Raw genomic sequence first — 21,209 nt, forward strand, 5'->3', positions numbered from 1 at the left:
ATCAGTCTAATAGCATGTTTGTCATGTTGCTGTGTTGTAAAAGTCAACTTTGGCCCCAATACTTACGTATCACAAGCTGCTTGAAAACTCATACAAGTATTTGTGAGTCCCGATTCATGAGTCTTGGGGGTTTAGTACTGTATATTAGTTTCTTTTTCACTACTGTACTGAAAGGTGTCTGGGTCTGTCAGCTTTATAAAGAAAAGAAGTTTATTTTGCTCACAGTTTTGAATACTACAAAGGTCAAGATCTGTTCATTTAATCAGCTTTTCCTCTGGTAAAACCTAATAGAAGAGGATTCCTAGGAGAAGTAGGGTTAGGAATCACCTCACCAGACAGGAAACCAGAGAACTGGGTAAGGCCATACTCAGTCTTTTTAATGAGAACGTCTCCGAAGAACCATTTCTGGCAAGACCTAGGGGCACAGACCTAGGACTCCAGCTATGTAGAAGGCAACAGCTGGATAATCACACAGCCTCCAACACAGGAACCTGTGGGTCAAAGCATATCAGCCACAGCATAAAGGTTGGCTGGGATAGCCTGAGCTCAGTGGCACAGTTGTGCATTTGGGGTGCCATATAGGGTCATTTTTTGTTCTATTGTGTTCATTTTTGGGCTGCATGCTGAAACGTACTGGTGGCACCCAACATGGGGACTCCTTTTCCTAGCCCACAGGGGTGTTAAAAGGGCCTAACTCTACATGTGAGTGTTCACTCTTTGCTTGCCCCAAAGCACTAATATGCCCTGGATAAAACAGATTCCCAGTCATAAAATCAAGTATGATTTATTATAGAGGACACATTTCGGTCAATAATTCAAACTGGGATGTATAGTTAATAAGGGGAAATGTGGTCAGAACAGAACAAAATAAAAACAAAACCAGAGCCAGCAGTTTTTGAATAGTGTGATTAAGATGAAAAGGGAGTGACCTGTTTGTGGAGAATCAAGGGCCCAAATGGATGTGACTAGCGCTGTGAAACTAACAGGTGACACTTGGTGCTCTTGTCATCCTGCAGGCTATCACTACATCTGTCTGCGGAATGAGAGGAACCAGCCCCTGATGCTGCCAGCTGTCTTTGTCTACATAGAAGTCAAAGACTATGTGCCAGACACGTATGCAGGTAAACAGTGCCACCTGGGTCATCCGCATCCTCGTGGCCTGATGGAAGGCTAACTGGGCCAAATGCTGGGACCCTCTGGACCTCATAAGCACAACTTCTTGGGTGTGGATGGTTAATGGTCAGTTGTTTGAGCCTTTCTGTGTCCCCTGGAATCCTAATCAGTGTTTAGTCTATTTCCACATGGGCAGTCTTATTCCCATGGGACCAACACTCACCAACCCCTCCTGCCCCCTTCCAAGGTTGTTTATCTAGGTCTATACAATGAATTTGCCTCTGCTAGTAGCAGATATCTGATCCATTCTATGGATGGAGTCCTAAATTTGCAGGAATTAACTTACCCAGAAGTCACATTTTTAAATGGCTTATTTGTTTGTTTCTTGTTTTGTTTTAATTACCATGGGTCCTGGGAGTGAAAGGCACCAGCCATTGGTGGACACTGTGACTGACTTGGAACACATGTTTCTGGCCCAAAGGTGGACACTCTCTCTGCCTAGCCATTGCCATGCAAACAGCACTCAAATTTCCAAGTCTTTGATTATTGTTCCAATAATCTGGAAGACAAACTTTATGTGAGAGTCTCGATTTATGAAACACTTTTAAGCAACTGAGCCAAGTATGGAGACCATTGCTGGGATAGTCAATATCTTTAAAAGGAAGGTGGAGAAGATGCAATTGGGGCATGTTATTTGAAATATTACCATTGGCTCTTAGAACTAAGGGACTTTGACTTCTCTCTGACATTTTATCGAAGTCCCGACCCATGTGAAATTCAAAACCTGGCATATGTGAGTGGAGAGTTTACAGGGACAGGTGGAAGAATCCTGATGCTACATGAACGAGTGAGTGGGTGGAGGATGAATGAGTGGGTGGGTGGAGGATGAATGAATGAATGAATGAATGCACATGGAGAGTTCATGGATTGTATGCACAGATGGTCCCTTGGACGGACAATGGAGAGTCGACTCCTCCAGAAACCTTGTCTACAATGTCTCATCCCTTTTTAGATGTGATCGAAGCTCTATCCAACCCAATCCGATATGTCAATCTGATGGAACAGAGAGCTAAGCAGCTGGCTGCATTGACATTGGAGGATGAAGAGGAAGTAAAGAAGGAGGTGAGAAGGGGTCCAATCTTAATGCATGAGTGTACCATGAGTTCCACATCTACCTGCTGGCATGGGTTCTGTTGTATCACACCTCAAAGACATGGCCCCAAGTTGTACATCTCCCTCTATCTGTTTCCCAACTTCTGGGATGACTAGTCTGTCCCTCAGCACTGGAGTACTCATCTCACTTTAAAAATCACTGATCGGGTTATTGGTCAACAATGTTGCAGAACAAAAACAAAAACAAGGCAAAAACATAATCTCAGTCCTCAATTCTAGATATGTAGCAATTATACATGTTTCTCTAAAAGTCAAATTAAAATCGTAATATAAACAACAAAAAGAAACTTTTTAGTAATATATAGGCACCATGAGTCATTGATGCAGATAATACTAGGATGCTGTCTATGTATGTAATTTTGTCTACAATTTTAATGAAAATTCAAAGCCCAGATACCTTGATGTAAGATGCCAAATACAATATCAACAACTCTTCTTGTTTTCTACTTGTAAAGTACATCTATAAAGAAAAAAATGTGACTCAATATATCTGCTAGGAAATATTCCATATGGACTTTAATGTCAAAATAAAACATTTGATCATGTGGTATGTCCAAAGCCTGGGGATAAAAGTTATCATGACTGTTCACACTCATATGCACATTCCTGGCTCACAGTGTGCTTGCCGAGCTCAGAGTTTAGTTTGTGGGAATCATTTCTCTTTCCACAATGTGGAGTCTCAGGGTTTAAACTGAGGTTCTTAGGTGTTGTGACAAATGTCTTTACCTGCTGTTCCTAATAGAGAACTTCTAATAAGTAATGTATATATCATAGATAAAACCACAACAGGCAAATTACCTGAGAGAAAGGGGGCCACACTCCTGGGGAGAAGTAGGTGTGTGTCCTTCCCAGCCAGAAGCCTTTAGGGGCGAGGTATTAGGAGCCATTAGGGGTTAGGCTCTAATTGTCTGTATTAGGCATTGGCCCTGGGCCATATGTCAAGAAGTTAGGATCTAACAGTTGATGGTGGGGGATGCTTCTTATTTTTAATTTTCTTTGTCTTTACAGTGATCTATTGCAGCATATCAGAGAACATTGCTGCATTCCATGCACTTGGCAGTATATTAACATATGTGGCATTTTGGTTTGTTAGTTGGTTTTTGGTTGGGTGGACCAACATTCTACCATTGAAGTACATCCCAAGCTATTAATTGTTTAGGGATGGCCTTGAACTCACAGTGTAGCCTGGACAGGTCTTAAGCTTGGGATCCTCCTGCCTTGGTCGCTAAGTAACTAAGATTGCAGGCAGGAGTTGCCAGCTCCTCTTTCACATATGCCTTAAGATATCCACAATTTGTTTCAGCAGATAAGGAGATGTAGGTACTCAAGGGTTATATTTCTTGCCACACAATTTATAAACAAAGGAGTTGGGATATGATCTCTCAACTCCTCATGTAAGCCAGCATGTGTCCAAATGTTACATCCAGATCAGGATATGGTGGTGACATGCTGAGCCCGATTCAGTGGGTCTGGGTATGGACCTGATACTCAGCCTCTTTAATAATAAGCTCCACCGACAGAATCTTCTGGCCTGTGGTAGGTACCACAGTAGTACCAAAGTACTACTTTGAGTAAAACATGTCTATACCACACCACCACATGACAAATCTGTAATATTCTGGAGATTGTTGCAAGGAGGGATTCTTCCTATTCTCCCAGACAGCAGGCCAACTGTGCAGATGAACACATCATGGCTATTAAGACAGAATGAACGAGACCTCCACAGCTCAAGGCAGACAAAACCACAGCATAGAGCAGGGAGGTAGGCTCCTTCATCTGAGGAACTATGGACAATTGATAGCTGCCAAGGGATGGAGAGTCATTTGTCTCTAAGGGTGTGGCCCTGGTGGATTCTTCAATTACAATATGGGCAGTACATACTGTATTTCCTGAATTTTAAAGACATAAAGAAATGAGGTTGGATGGGGAAAGGGAGATATAATGGAAGCAGTTGGAAGAGAGGAAAAATATGTACAAAATACATTGTAAGAAATTCTCAGTCAATAAAATGTTTCTTAAAGAAAAAAATGGCACCTTCCTTTTCCTCTCTTGGCTGCTTAGCTTTGACATGCCACTTTCTTGGAATGCCCTAAGGCAATCAGAGTAGCCACCATTTTTAGAGGAGGGAAAGATTGTAATTGTGGAGCAATTCGCTTAATTAGAAGTTAGACCTCACAAGAAGCCCCAAGAGCCACTGGAACCTTAGCAAATCAACCACTGGTTTGCTCCAGCTGCTTTCACAAATCTCTACATGTGTACTGACATTTTCAGCGGATTACAACTCACAACTTTGGGTTCATCCTTCTAAAACACTGGAATCGTTATCCACACCATACCCAACAGCAGACAGAGTACAAAAGTCTGGCTCTCAGTTAATGAAGGCTCTCTCCCTGCTCTAGCCCACAACCCTCCATTTTATTGTGTATAAAAATCACCCATAGATCAGGATGCAATGCCAATTCATTAAATCTTGCACAGGACATAAAATTCTGCATTACTAAAATCTTTCTTGGTTTTGACTAGCAGGGCTCTCAGTATTTACCATGTGTCAGAATCACCTGGGTGTCTTCTTCCAGCACCCATGCATGGTTCCCATCTGATGCAGATGGTCTGGAGTAAACCCTGGATTTTGCATTTCTAAGGATCTGAAGTGATGTTGGTGACGTCCAAGGACCACACTTAGAAAATCATGCTTTGGAGCCCTGTATTTTTTGCTCACAAGTGAGGGGCTCTCCCCAGGTGAAGCCCATCCATGGCTCCTCCAAAACGTAGTTTAATCACAGAAACCTAGGACGGGTTCCTGGAGGAACTCTTTCTGAATTCCCCCATGTTGTATTGCCACGGTCTGTTCAAAACATTCTGGCTTAATCTCAAAGCTCCACACCTACAGAGTGGGTGTAAAGGGTGTTGGGACTGCTTTTTAGAAAGGCAAACAGAGCCTAGATACCTTCCTTGTAATTCTAGCTCAGTGCTTCTGACTTCTTTAGAAACTTTATAGAAACATTTTCTAAGGAAGGTGGTGGGACCTCTGTGCATCTGTGGGTTCTGCCTTCATGTATTCAACCAACTACGAATTGTGAATTTTTTAAAAAGAAATTGCCTCTGTAATGAATATGAAGACCCTTTCCTAGTATTCTCCTAAACAGTACAGTACAATTGTTTATATAACCATGATCTACAAGCATACTGAGTATGCGCATAGACTCTATAAAAATTTGCACACATTTCTGAGTCTTTAATGCCTGTGGCCTTTGTGGTTTTCTCCACATAGATACTGACACATGTATAAAATAGTCAACAGGGCCATGTGCTTCCACATCTAATTGCCTTCTACTCCCCAGTTGTGGTGATCAGTCGACTGTAGAGAGAGAAGCAGCTTCATTCTTTCCATGCACGGATTTACTATTCACTCATTCAAATGCTATTTTTTTCTGATTTCTGCATAAGATTCAGTATATACTATAGTTTCAGGACTTTGCCAATGAAGCGTTCCTACTACATATATATATATATACATACATATGTAGTGATTATACATTGAAGTGATATATATATACATACATATATATACATATATATGTATGTATATATCACTACATATATATAAGTATATACTACTACTTATATATATACATATATCACATGTACATACGCATGTGTATGGATATATATTTGATACATATTTACATACGCACACCCTGAGAAAAATCATACTTCGTCTTCCTGACTTCTGAGGAAGAAAGTGACGCTAATTAATAAAAGTTCACACATTACACTTGGTGTGGTCACTCCTAGGTCAATATGTGGTGGGAATGCTAGCCTTGTTTAAATGGGGGTGCAGCCTTCATGTGTGAAGAGCCATTTGGATTCCATTCTAGTTACTGCGGAAAGAGCTTGCCTGACATTGATTGCAAAAGATACTAAATTAATTTTACATATTAGGTGATCATTAAGACGTTTGAAAAATGTGGTGGGAGATGAGCTCCAAGGTTAAAGTACACTCGTGCAGACAACCCAGGTTCGGTGTCTAGCACCCACATGGGGACTTAAATCCACCTGTGACTCTAATTACAAGTGATCTCATCTACCCTCTGTGGGCATACATGTGGTGCACATGCATACTACACATGGGCAAAACATGCATGCATGTTAAGTAGATGAATAAAACTTGTTTTTAAAAGAAAAAACCAAAAACTGAAGGCGGAAGATGAATCTGCTCGCCACTTAAAGCCTTTACTCATCACTTGTGCTACCAGACTCTCCAGAAATCTTCAAGTACAGGCAGACCCTGAAAGAATCTGAAAATTGATGCTCTCATCTCAGTCCACAATTAGGTCTCGTTCTTCACTTGACAACATATCAATTCCTCTGTCCACTTATCTATTTTTATTTTTGAATGCATTTCAAAGTGGGCTGAAAATGCCTGTGTGCTTCACTCCTACGCCGGTGGAAAAGCCCAGTCAGGGTGTGTTTTCTGCAGGACTGAGTCTGAGTTTCTTAGGAATAGGACACGTACAATAGCCAAGTTCACTCAGCTAATAGAAAGTTGCAGTACAACTTAACTATATGTCTTGGAAAGCTGTCTCCACCGAAATGCTGTCTCTAACAAGGCCATAAACACTGCCCACGTTTGTTCTCAGCAGACTGGATAGCGCACCCTGAAATTACAAATCTCCTTCATGGTGTTCTGGGAAAATAGCTAACCTCACCCCTCCCCACCAGGGTCCAAGACAACATGCTGTCATCCTAACAAGGCACATGGAAGGGATGGCATATTTTAATGAATCTTACATTTGTTTATTTACTTACTTTGTGTGTGTGTGTGTGTGTGTGTGTGTGTGTCGGGGTATGCACACGTGAATGTGCCTCAGAACAGGTGTGTGGGTTCAGAGGAAAACTTCTGAGGATTTGTCCCCTCCTTCCACCATGTGGGTCCCAGGGCTCAAATTTCAGGATCAAGCTTGTTAGCAAGCACTTTCTCCACTGAGCTATCTGACCAGCCCAGGCCTCAGGAATAATTAGTATCCTTTAAAATCCTCAGAAGCATCTCCTCTACTAACCCCAGTAACGTCTCATAGTTGAAAGAAATTTTACTTTCATGTTAAATGTTCCACAGATTGTTTTTAAGCTATGTACTCTGATTATTAAAGCCAAAATATCTGTGTCTGGGTCACAAGTATTTTCCACTTATTTGTACACCAAAGCCTATAAGAACGACTGTTCACTGAGGTATATCTTTACATGAGGTATATCTTCGAAGACATTGTGCTTAGTTTAACTCTTGGATCTAATTTTTAAATATGAAATTGATTTTAAAAGTCATTTTTGGCTTATTTTAAAGAAAAATATATTGTAGTAATTCGATATGACCACTAGGTGGCAGAGGCTAAAAGCAAAATCTAGTAAGAGCCACTGCAGTTCCACCTTCCTTAATTGAAATTCATGTAATTGGGTCCTGGTAGTCTTCCAACTAAGTTTTTAAAAACTCATCTTTGGTGCCTTATTTATGTCATAATTTCTAGCACTTCGGGGAAAGATTTTGTCCTTGTTTTCTTGAAAACATATGAAAGTAACCATTATGGAGAGGTCTGGAGAGAAACATAGCAAAAAGTGCTGATTCCTTTGAGCTGAACACAGAAAATTTGATTTTTACATATAAGCTCACGCACCAATCTGGTGGGAAGGACTTAATTTTTTCAATCATATCAAAAAGTTAAATTTAGTGTTTCAGGATTGAAGGTATTTAACCCTATTATTTATTTGTTTGTTTGTTTATATGAATGTTGTTCTAGTGCAACAGGGTGAGGTCTTTGGGAATTCCCTCTCCTTCTTGTGTGTCCCTATCTTAGCCATAACTTACTGCTGTATTAATGCTTGCCTAAGCTACCACCACCATAGAACACAGAACAATTGCTATTTAAAATACTTAGACCTTAAAACTATAATAAGTTCTCATGTCTCCTATCTGACCGCTGGCTTCCTTTTTTTATTATTAGATATATTCTTTGTTCACATTTCAAATGTTGTCCCCTTTCTTGGTTCCGAAAGTCCCATAAGCCATCTCCCCTCCCCTGTTCCCCAATCAACCCCCTCCTGCTTCCCTGTCCTGGTATTCCCCTACACTGCTGCATCAAGCCTTCCCAGGACCAGGGGCCTCTCCTCCCTTTGATGGCTAACAAGACCATCCTCTGCCACCTATGTGTCTGGGGCCATGGGTAACTCCATGTGTACTCTCTGGTTGATGGTTTTGTCCCTCCGAGCTCTGGGAGTGCAGGGTGGCTCATATTGTTGTTCCTCCTATGGCACTGCAAACCCCTTCAGCTCCTTGGGTCCTTTCTCTAGCTCCCCCATTGGGGATCCTGTGCTCAGAGTTCGGTGGCTGGCTGACAGTGCCCCCCTCTGTATTTGTCATGTACTATCAGAGCCTCCCAGGTGACAGTTATATCCAGCTCTGCTCAGCAAGACTTGTGGGCATTGAAAATAGGGTCTGGGTTTTGTAACTGTATATGGGATGGATCACTTGGTGAGGCAGTCTCTGGATGGTCTCCCGACTCTGCTCCACACTTTGTCTCTGTATCTCCTTCTGTGGGTATTTTGTTCCTCCTTCTAAGAAGAACCATTCTTCCTTCTTCTTGGGCATCATTTGATATGTGAATTGTGTCTGGGGTATTCTAAGCTTCTGGACTAATATCCACTTATCAGTGGATTTTTTTTTGTCTTTGTTGTTGTTGTTGTTGTTGTTTTGTGATTGGGTTATCTCACTTAGGATGATATTTTCCACCCATTTCTGGCTTCCTTTTAATAGGGTTTAGTGCTAACTTTCAACACCATCTTTGGTACTTGGCCATGGTGCTGAAAGGGAGGCCCACCTGGCTGGGCCAAGATGAAACCAAGATGAAGCATCATCCAGCCCCACAGAATCTTCAGCTTCTTCTGTTATCAGTTTCCCTAATGGGAAAACTGGGACTTTTCTATCAGACACCAGTCTTTTGTTGTTTGCCATCATAGATCCTCACTAATGTATCACACTTGTCCCCAGAAAAACATCCTCAGAGGCCCCTGGGAAATATGACTACACAAAGACCCTATTAATCAGTGCCTTCCATACCACCTTCCCCTGACACGTGCCTGGCAGGATGGAGGAAGAAAGAGCTGCGCATTTATTGGCTCCTGGCCCAGGGTGTTTCCAGATACAGCATCTCTTTAACATTCTGGCTTGGGGATTCCAGGCAAATCTGCTCTTCCAGTCAGGGCATGCAGAAGGCTGTTGTGGGTCTAATGCAGCTCGGAGGTGTGCTTTGGCCAGTAGGTCATTTGAAAATGTGCAAGTTCCCATGAATATTTAATTTTTCATCTTACTTTGACACCTGGCAGGAATAGGTGGCAATTGAAGCACGCCTGTCCCACTTATAAGAGCTTCCTCTGGGTTTAGGTATGGCTTCTATTTTCCTGTTCACCACTTTATAGCTCTAGGTCTTTAACTCTGATTTTTTTTAATTATCTTTCTTTCTTTCTTTTTTTTTTTTTTTGAGCCAGGGTTTCCCTGTATAGCCCTGACTGTCCTGGAACTCACTCTGTAGACCAGGCTGGCCTCGAACTCAGAAATCTGCCTACCTCTGCCTCCCAAGTGCTGGGACTACCGGCGTGCACCACCACCGCCCAGTTTTTTTTTATTTTTTTATTTTTTTGTCTTTAAAGTAAAGCATTCTCTGTGTATGACATGCTCTGCATGGAAAACTCTGCAACATAGGAAACAAACACAGAAAACAACAAAAGACCCACACCCATACACAGCGTTTGAACCAGGAGACTCTCATCTGCAGTGTCTGATTGAACAAAGAATATATCATCACTCCTCTTGGCATATGACTGACTCTAGGGAGATTTTACCTAATGGATGCTAACTTAATGACTTAATGTGACCATACCAGAGCTTACCTGATATAATTTCCCAATAGCGAAATCTCAAGTTTCTAGATCCTATGGCTAGACTTCTGTCTTGATATCTGGCCTAGTACCAACACTTATTTTCTCCCGCCCCATCCCAGTGAGATCAGGTACACTGAAGAAACCTGGACAACAAACAGTGCTATTTGTTGACTTAAGTCAATAAAGCTTTGGGGGATGTACTGGCCCAGTGCCAGCTCCAAGGCTATGGGAGGATCATGAGTTCAAGGTCATCCACAGCTGTAGAGTAAGGCTTTGTTTCAAAAATGAAAAGCAGTGAGCTTGGGAGGGAATGAGAACATGAACGTGATGCTGTTTATACTTCTGCCTTCCTTTGGTAAAATTTCCAGTGTGATGTTTGTAATTACATGCCAAAATGTCACAGTGCTGGTGTCCAGGTGGCCCATGGAAAAAAATAGTCCTAATGTACCTTATAAATGCATTACACAGAAACATGCTGGGATAAAGTCATCACAAGAAAACTTGTTGTGCACATAGAAAGCAAGTCTAAACCAGATGTCAGGCATTCAGAGTGTGGGAAAGCACTGTTGGAGTACTATGCCATTAAAGAGGCAATTATTTTATAGGACCAGCACTGATCCAACAGACATGGAATGTTTACTTTGAATAGGGCTTAGCTGCTGGAGTAGACAAAATGGCGGGCTCAGGAGTCTTGGTACATTTATTTTTATCCATTGGTAATGTCATACCATCGTAACTGTTTCATAGATTTACTTATCAAGCTTGAACCAGAAAGTGTTCTAGATACTTACTAAACATTAACTGTTTTGTCCCTGAAAGAAGCCTCATAAGATAGGCCATATTATGATCCCTAACTCATGACTGCCCTCGTGGGTAAAGATGGAGACAGCACAGAGAAGTGAGTGAGTTGTTAATGGACTGAATTTGAATCCGAGGATATCCGGCTCCAAAGTCTGCACTCTTACCCATCACATTGATTCTTGTTGTAACATGGAAGCTACTGGCATGAATCAAAATAGCATTTCCTTCTATGTTATTTATTCAGAAACCTGTCTCTGCTACTCTGGACCAGGCTGAGATCAGTTTAGCTGTTTTGCTCACGTGTGTCTATCCCAGGGCATTGGGCTTAGACATCCTTCCACAGAGCCTCTCGAATCAACTGCTATAGCAAGAGTCTGCTAAGGGCTAGACAGTCTAGTGTCTTTATGGTCATTTGTTTGCATTAAATTCTGCTACTCTCTCCTACGAAGGAAGCATAGCATCTGGCGAGATCCAGAGGCAGTGTGGGAAGACTCTATTCAAGAGCATGGGAAAGTTGGAGTGGAAACAGAGCCCTTTGTGCAATTAACCTGCCACTTCTTGATTTCACACTATGCTAAGTTCATCTTGCTTTCTGGGCAGTTTCATATTTAGTATTTCAGTCTCCAAAGGAATTGTGAAAATGTCATAATGTGTAGTCTTATTGATACAGGAAGAAAATAAAAACAGTATGAAACAGAAAATTAAAGAGGTGTTTATGGTCTTAGGCTGACCCTGGAGAAACATCATCTGAGGCTCCAAGCGAAACCAGGACAACACCAGCAGAGAATGGAGTGAACCACACCGCATCCCTTGCACCCAAGCCACCTTCCCAGGCCCCACACAGCCAGCCCGCTCCAGGTAAACAGTGGGACAGTGCCATTGCTAGTTCTCTAACCTTCAGATTCTGGGCGCCTCTGAGGGCCCAGAAGCTATGACTGAGGGATTTAAGCAGGCCTTGGTGATATGCGTGGGTAGGGGGAATGATGGACACACACTTGAAGTTACGAAGCCTCACAGGTACTCACCTGACTTTCATTGGTTGTTATTTGGGGGTGAATTATGATCCACCCACTGATAGGGTTTAAGTTTGTAAAAAGTTTTACAAGCAACTTACAACTATGCCTTAGAAGCACTTGCTTCCACTTCAAGTCTCTGCCAACATCTGATTTTCCAGTAGCCTTAAATGTCCTCCTATGCTAGCCTGTCTGCTAGGCTGTGAATATGGGTTTGATCATCTCATCGTCGCAGTCCTCAACAGGGTATTGGTTCATGTGGGAGATGATGAAGCACTTCCCGAAGGGCACAATGCCAGAGAGGGAAAGCCAGGTCAGAGGGCATATGGTGCTCCTAAAGTGCTTGCCCTTAGCTTCTATTCTTCACCCAAAGCTACGTTCATTTCTCTTGCTTCTCAAAGAACTATCATCTCAATGCATTGCCTGTTAGCATTTCAGCTCACTCTGGTTAATTGAGTCGTGTGTGTGATGTGGTGTTTGTCTCTCTGTGTGTAATATGTATGTGCCTGTGTGTTTGTATGTGCATATATGTGTGTGTGTAGTGATAGCATGTTTGTGATATGTATGTTTGTATTTTATGTGTGTGTATATATATATATACATATATGTATGTGTGTGAGTGGGAGCAAGTATGTATGTGTGTGTGTGTATATGTGAGTGGTGTGGAGGTGGTGGTGATGGTATATGTGTGTGATATGTATGTGTCTGTGATTTTGCATGTGTATATGTGTGAGTGGTGTGAGTGTGTGGTGGTATGTGTATGAGATGTATGTGTGCTTGTGTGTGTGTGTGTGTGTATATTTGTGTGTGTGTGCATGTATGTGTGATGTGTGAATGGTGTGGTGATAGTGGCGGTGATGATGGTGCTAGTAGTTGTGGTGGTGGTGTATGTGAGTGTGTGTGTTTGTGTTTTTCTTAACAGATAGAAGCTAGCCTGAGAGTAGGTTAATCTTTATGTATCCCCTGCAATCACCCAGTGCCAAGAAGTAGCACGCATTTGATCCATCTAATTGAGTCACTTACTAAAACAGGAGAGGAATAAAATAAAACACAAGAGTGTGACTCTACCCTTTTTCTTCTCTGCACATTTTTTATTTTTCAACATGTCTCTTGCTTACTTTGAGCTGCCTCAATGTTTTCTTGTCATCAGACAGGGGTTCTGTTTTGATGTTCTGTCCTTCCTAATGCACCTTGGTGGGGAGATAATGTTGACATGTCCCACCCCTAGGTCAAAATGGCTTCCCTCTGAAAGTTTTTCTTCCCGTTCCTCTGTGTACAAAGAGAGGTATTCTGAGGGTGTGTAAATACCCTATTACACCTCACACTTTGCACAGCGATCTGATACCAGTTCTTTGGTCAGCATTCACTATTTGATCATGTCATTGCTGATTTTGCCAGAAGGTGGCAGTAGTATTGCTGAGACTGAATTTCTTGTTTTGGTCCAAGTGCAGGGATGGCTTCCTATATATGGAGAATACATGTAGTTACACATCAGTATAGGAATGAATCCAAGTTACAAACTAAACTGGTTTTACAGTAATTGTGTTTTAAACAACTTTCTACCACTATTAGCCATTCTCTCTAAAGAGACTTAAAATCAGGGTGCACAGGAACAGTACTTGCCCAGGACTAGAGATAAAACCCATATGACCAAGTATTCTTCTACCACTGAGCTAACTTCCATCTGTGAACATGCTTGAAAAAATGAGATAAAAATGTGAACGACAGAGAAGGCCATTTCTTTGATCTTTTTGGTTGCAGGGTCTGTGAAGGCACCTGCCAAAACAGAAGACCTGATTCAGAGCGTGTTAACAGGTGAGCACAAACCTCTTCTCCTCATGGAATTTGGCACATGAACATTGCACAGTAAGTGTATAGATGGGAGAATAAACCCTGATTATGCCCAGTCAGGGGCAGGCTCCAGAAGTTACCAAGGATCCTGGCAGTATTCTGTCTTTTAGCTGGTATTTACCATGACTAAAACGTCAGCTTTGCAAAAAGGTGCAGGGCTGGAGATTTTGGATATTTGAAATTTATCCACACAGTTATATTTCATGAAAAATATATATATCATTCATAGAAAGTATGAAGAACTTAAAAGGCAACAAAACATGTTTTTAAAAAAACTTCCATGGGAAGCAATACAACACTGATGTAGAAAACAGGATACTGAAGTGTTATCTAAAAATCTGTAAGTGCATACACAGAGGGTCTGCACCACCACCCTAACTGTGGCTATCTCTGAACAGTTCACTCCTTAGTGATATGTGTCTTTATGCAAATAAACATTACTTTTATATTTTGGGATATTCCAAGAAATAGCCTTTTGCCTGCAGGCTTTTTCAAAGACAGTTTAGAGTGACTTTTTCTTATAGGGTGGAGCATGAGGGAGTCCCCTTTCTAAACTGCCATAGCTCATGTTCTAGAAACCGTTTCTAATTAGGTGGAATCAGTTACCAGAAAATGCAGAAGTTTCTCGCGATTATGTTCTTAATGCAGTCATTATTATGCAACCATCAGGAGTCAGGTTGAGTCTGACGGAAACTGTTAAATAAATGTATCTAGTTCTCCCCACAACTTCTTCCTTCAAAAAGAAGAAACAGTAGTTGTCAGAACAGACACATGGTAAGAGAAGGAAGTGCCAGTTTAAAGGCCTTGGTGTTTAGCAACAGAAATTACCATTCTGGTTCCCCTGTTTATGCACAGCCCATTTCTATCTAGGTTTGCTGTGGTTCCTGACATATATTATTTCTGAACCTCGTGACAGTTCCAAATATTTATGGTACGTTTTGTGTTGAGGTTGTTCCCAGAACAGAAAGTTCAAATCAAGAAATGGAAACACATGAACTCTGACCTAGCCGGGTCCAAATAAAATGATAATTCACTGAAGTTAAGATGCCATACATTGAAAGGCTCCCCCAACCCCCATTCTTGTAACTCTAGGAAAAGCAATAAAGTAGTGTGGGATCTTGACTTCAGAAGTGAGCACACATTTTTCAAATGTTTATTATAGAAATGATGATGTGTGCCTATGTAGTGATTTAAGGTCAGACTTCGTTATGAAGTGGCAGCAAAAAAAAAAAAGTGTGGTTGGGGATTACCACAACACGAGAAATCAAAGGGCTGCATCACTAGGAAGGGTAAGAACCACTAATCTACGGCATGGTGACAAAAACAATTAAACGCTTTTCATGATTTTTTTCTATTTAACCATCAGACCAGCCTTGAGTAGAAATGCCATCATCCCTGAAAGGGGTGAAGTTGGGGACCTACTCCATTTTCCTCTGATGTGATATGTCCTATTCCAGGCCTTAGTGAGGCTTGGTTAAATCCAGAGTTTCTACTTCTCTTCAGAATTTACCTCTATGTAAAGGGAAATGTTCTCTAAAAGGTTGTGTTCCCCTTTTGACCACCCCAAATTCACAAGAAACTAGCCTTTTTTATTCATGAGGAGACCTCCTCCCACCCCCACCCCAGTGTGTCATACCCACTTAGGGTTCCTCTAAGCCCATAGTGGGTCACAGACACCCAAATCCCCATTCTAGACTCTCCTTCTGGGAAAACCAAACTTAAAATTCCAGAGGAAGGAACTGGCTCTCTGCAAGGTTTGGTTAGCACTGCCGTTAGCTATCCAGCCGAAGCGGTTGACCGACAGGTCTGACTTCTAAGCTGTGTTCTTCAGTCGCTCTTGGCGAGGATGAGCTGTTCCTCTCTGAAGAGGGTGCCATGGTCCCTAGCCCTGGACTCTCAGTCCACTCTGTCACTCAGCTCTTAATGCTCCTCTGTTGCAGAGGTAGAGGCGCAGACCATCGAAGAGCTCAAGCAGCAGAAATCGTTTGTGAAACTTCAAAAGAAGCACTACAAAGAAATGAAAGACCTGGTCAAGAGACACCACAAGAAAACCACCGAGCTCATCAAGGAGCACACGACCAAGTACAATGAGATTCAGAATGACTACTTGAGAAGGAGGGCAGCCTTGGAAAAGTCCGCCAAAAAGGACAGCAAGAAGAAGTGAGTCCATAGAGATGCTGCCATGGCGGGGAGGGGAGGGGCTGATGTTTCCTGTGTTGTGCCACCACAGGGAGCAAAGTCACACCTCCTGCTCCTCCCTGCCCTTCTTGAATCTCTTCATCTCACTGTTGCTTATAAGCTAAATTTAGTTCCTTCCCTCCTCCCTCCCCTCTCTTCTTCCCTCCCCCTTTTCTAGGCTAGTCTTGGCTGGCTGAACTCCTGTGACCCATCTTTCTCTGATCTTGGCATAACTAGGACTTTGGGGATGGATTTCTTCATTTGAACAAATTCTGGGATAGATAAATAATTATACTTCTGGAGTTCTATTCCTTGACTCAGATATAAGATAGCTGATGCCCCCCCCTCGACCCACAGCACACACAGTAGCAGCTGCCAAAAAAGTGTCGGTATGAAGTGCTTATAGACGTAGAATCTAGTTGAACAGACTGCTTACCATAAGGAAGGAGAAGTTTCAACTTTCTTTTGATGCCTGAAACCCACAATGGCCTGATAGATACGCTGGGGTTTGGGTCTCTCACAGTATGTCTCTCATGTACTCAAAATCCTCAGAATGTGACAGAGAGAAGCAAGCCTAGCATAGGTATTAAGTAATACAATTATTGTGTTTCTTGTGCCCTGTGGATAATTCAATGATTATATATAATTTTACTCTTAAATAGCAAATATGCTGGTTAGTTTTATCCAGCTTACATAAGCTAGAGTTATTTTAGAATAGGAAAAATCTCAATGTGCCCATCAAACTGCTGGGAGCCGTGTTTGGCACATTTTCATGATTAATGTTTGATGTGGGAGGGCCATTTCACTGTGAGCAGTACCGTCCTGGGTTAATGGTCCTGGGGTCTATAAGGAAGCAGGCTGAGGAAGCTATGAGGAACAAGTCAGTAAGCAACATTTCTCCATGGCCTCTGCGTTAGTTCTTTCCTCCAGGTTCCTGCCCTGACTTCCTTCAATGATGAACTGTTACCTGGAGGTGTAAGATGAAATAATCCCTTTGCCCCCAATTAGTTTTGGTCACAGTGTTTGATCACAGCAATAGAAACCCAAGATGTGACAATAATGAGATTAAAATGGACAACAAATATAACAGCATAACCATGAAAGCTATCAAAAAGAGGAACAGTATTTTGATGTAGAATGACCTCAGAGAAAAGAACATCCCTTGTAGTTTTAAACTTAAATTATTGCAGTGCTGTGGGTGGATCCCATGGACTTTTGCATGGTGGACAAGTCCTTAAATACTTAAGAGTTTTGAAACAGTGTCACCATGTAACTCAGTTTGCCAGCTTGTTTTTATAATGACTTGACACAAGCTAGAGTCATCTGAGAGGAGGGAATATCAGTTGAGAAAATGCCTCCTTAAGATTGGCTGTGGGTAAGCCCTGAGAGGACTCAGCCCACTGTGGGTGGGGCCACACCTTCGCTGGTGGTTCTAGGCTCTAGAAGAAAACAGGCTGCTGAGCAGATCATAAGGAGTAAGCCAGGATGTAGCTCCCCCACCTCAACTAGGGCCTTTGCATTAGCTTCTGCCTCTAGATTCCCACCTTGTTTGAGTTCCTGCCTTAGATTCTCTCAGTGGACTCTGACCCAGGAAATGTAAACCAAATAAAAATTTCCTTCCCTAGCTGTTTTTGGCCATGATGTTTACATCACACACTAGAAACCCTAACTAAGATACTTCGGATGGACCTGAACTCATAATCTGCCTGCCCTGTGCAAATGCTGAGAAGATATGCACTTGTCACCACACCCAGCTAGGAAAGCCATTCTGGCATGTCAATATAGAACAAGGTGACTCCTGAGGAATCAGTCATGAACCATAAAGTGATAGTAGACAGTCTCAGGCCAAGGGAAAGATTCGAAGCAGGGAAAGATTGACTTGTTTCAAGAAGAGTCGAGTTGGCCACATGGATGAGACCTGGCGAGTCCCATGGTGTGACACAAATGAAATCCATCAGCTAGGAAAGGGCTCTGTGTAACCAAGGTTTTCTGGAGCAGAAGCAAATGACAAGTAATTCAGAACTTATGTGGTTGAGTAAGAAGCCAGTGAAGGAAACAATTCAGTGAAATTTATGTAGTCGAATTAATAGCCTCAGAAAATATTCTTAACAGTTATATGGAAGATGATCCTTTGCTGGGCTTTTGAGAGGTACATGAGCTGCTGGCAGGTCTGCTTCAGTCACGCTTGGAGCAGGTGATGCTAGAGCTGTTGTGGCCAGATGGCATTCTGTCAGGACTGGGGACTCATAGCAGGAACAGAGAGACTAGAGGGGACACTCACTCAAGAGTCCAGCTGAGTGATAATAAATGGTCACTGAAATGGTAGAAAGGGCTGGATATCTGTGTTGTCGTTTGTCTTGGAAAGTTTAGGATGTGAAATGGATACCTAGAGAAGATGGCCCGTGTGACTCTGTTACTGCCAGGTATCCTTGTGGAGACTGAAATATATGTGATCACCATGGTCATATCTGTTCCAGGCACTCTACTCTCTGGCTAAAGACGTGTGGCTCAGAGTTTGCCTCAGAGGAGCAGCAATGAGAGAATTGCCCGGATGCAGACTCCTAGTCCTCCATTCCAGTGTCTGACTCAGCCCTGTGGTGGGGCCTCTGTGCTTTAACAAACTACAGGGCTTTGTGGCACTGTTGGTTCAAAGACTTCTTATTGATAAGCTTTCTTCCAGAACTCTTCTGTGGTACCCCAGAAACTAGAAGACATCACAAAGGCCTTGGTTAAATCCTTCCATATCTTCAGTCTCCTTCCCCAGTCACATAAAGGCCACTGTTCCCTGCTTAGACTCTGCTGTGATGGGAAGGGAAAGTGAGGATTCCCCAATCTCATGGGCTCCTACTCTGTCAGATCTCCAGCATGAAGATGACAAGCTTTGCCCCAGATCTGTGGTACATGCCTACTGCCAGATGTCAGAATCTCAGTGTTCTGATTTCCATGTGGATCTCAGCTTAGCGTTTGCTGTTCCTATAGATTGCCCTGGCTTTGTGGCATATGTTCTGGCTGATCACACTGGATTTTTTTAGCCTTCTGGTGTAGCGATGTTCTGCTCCTGGGTGAGCTCCTCTATTGAGTATCCATTGAGTATCAAGGATGTGTTAGACAGATGTACTAGATTGGTTCTGAAGGACCACAGAGCACAATATGACAAACTGGGTGCTTAAAACACTATTTCACAGTTCCAAAGTGTAGGAGTCCAAAGTCAGTGGAGGAGCAGGACATCAGCTCTGGGAGGTCTAGGGGACGTTGTTCCTGTGTTCTTACAGCTTTTGGCAGTTACAGAAAATATCATTGCCTTACTTAGTGTGTAAATTCATCACATCAGACTTTTCCAAACTATCACATGGCTTTCTCTCTGTGTGGGTATACCTGTCCAAATTTTTCTCCTTCTTTTAAAAGATATTTGTCCCTAGATTAGGATCCATCCTTATCCAATGTTAAACTATCAAAACTCTTACATTTGCAACAGGCCTTAAAATCATCATGAACACCAGTTCACACAATTTAAACCTTGAAATGGTGTTTATGGTGTTAAAATATATAGCTTAAAAGGTCTATAATTTTTTTAAAGTATCCTTTAGTTCTATTTCAGTGTGCATTTGAGATTTTAAATAAATATCACAGTAGTGGGAAAAGCATGTTGAGTCAGTTTCCCTTATGTACTTGATTTTCTATCGTTTGGATTGAAAATATCCCTTTGCTTATTTCGTTAGTTGGTTGGATTTTTTAGATAAATAGACTCTGTATAGCTCAGACTGGCCTTGAGCTAGCAGAGAGTAGCCTCTGCTTTGTAATATTTAACTGTAGCCTTTACAGAGCTGGGGCCACAGGGTAAGAGTTTAAGAAATTACACTTATGAGAGGTCCTGATTTTTCCTGTTAGCTGATAAATGGATCGATATAGTCAGGGTGACCCAGCAATCATCAGAGATGTAGGAAACGGATGTAGAGCTCACAGTCAGGGCTTTTCTAGAGCCAAGTTCTCAGCTCTCAAAGTCTTTCTTTCAAGGGCTTGGCCTAAAGGGAAGGATCACCACTGAGAAACACAACTTTTTCTCTAACTGAAACTTTCACAAATCATCCTGAAACTGTGAGTGTGTGAGCCACCTGCCCATGCTTTAGAACCTAGTAGGCTGTGATGCCTCCTCCTCTTACTGTGCTTTGAATCATCTTTCCCACCAGGCAGAGAAAAGCAGGATGCAGCTTCAGAGACATATTGTGACATATGATGTAACATGTGCTCACCTGGAAAACACAATCAAAATGCAATACTTGATTTTTTTAAAAGTAGCAAAAAATCACCTTTCCTTAGAGGGTGAACAGACGTAGCAGATAGCAGGTGAGATGTGTCACCCTTTCTGGGGAAGCTAAAGGCTAAATCAGCATTTACCTCTCGCTGCACAGTCAGTGACGGCAAAGTTTGCTCTAAATCCCTCTGAAGATCTCTAATGATGCACACATTTATATGTTTATTTGCCTTTATACCATATTCTGAAAATTCCTAATACAGCATCAAGATAATATCACAGGAGACATGTATATGCCTCTGTAGCCCACAATGTCCATAGAGGCCAGCACGTAGAGGAAGCCAGGCAGGGCTTCTGAAACTTTCTGTTCTGCTTGAATTCCACACACGCAGGCTCTCTGTGACTGCCGGGGCCAACAGAGTAATGATCCTCAAGAGGTAAGAAGGTGGTTTGGTTAAACATGACTAAGTAGGGTATTGGTTCAGTCTTAAGGAGTCTGACAGCAAGTAGTTTATTTTAGGCATATTTAAGCACAGTACAATCTGGTGAAAGCGTTCTGTTGATAATTAACTCAATCTTGTGTGCACAACAAAGCATAAAACTAAACAAATATTGGGCAGAGCTACATTGAAACTCTTTGTAAAGTGCATGTGATATCTTCCATAAAGATGGATTTATAGAGCTCATGGTGTCTGGGGGAAGATCTGATGTGATCTGAGTCACACAAATAGCATAAAGGTCATTAGGCTATTATCCACACCCATGATGCGTCCCTTTCTCTGAAGGTACAACTAACTCTGTGTGTTTAACATTCCATGTTCCCTAATACTTATCTGTGAGCATAGACCTCTATGCCTCCTACACACACACACACACACACACATATACATACACACAGA

General features: G+C 42.1%; 1 protein-coding gene across 2 annotated transcripts in view; it reads left to right on the forward strand.

Moving 5' to 3' along the window:
- Positions 1-21,209, forward strand: part of Plcb1 (phospholipase C beta 1) — a 699,616-nt gene that overhangs the window by 568,607 nt on the left and 109,800 nt on the right. For both annotated transcript variants that reach the window (XM_052183717.1, XM_052183718.1), the window contains exons 22-26: positions 1,017-1,121; positions 2,126-2,235; positions 11,742-11,874; positions 13,791-13,844; positions 15,821-16,040. In XM_052183717.1, coding sequence (XP_052039677.1) covers positions 1,017-1,121; positions 2,126-2,235; positions 11,742-11,874; positions 13,791-13,844; positions 15,821-16,040 — 622 coding nt within the window. The remainder of the gene's footprint in view (positions 1-1,016; positions 1,122-2,125; positions 2,236-11,741; positions 11,875-13,790; positions 13,845-15,820; positions 16,041-21,209) is intronic.

This window comes from Apodemus sylvaticus, chromosome 5, assembly GCF_947179515.1.
Source record: "Apodemus sylvaticus chromosome 5, mApoSyl1.1, whole genome shotgun sequence".
Lineage (NCBI taxonomy): Eukaryota > Metazoa > Chordata > Mammalia > Rodentia > Muridae > Apodemus > Apodemus sylvaticus.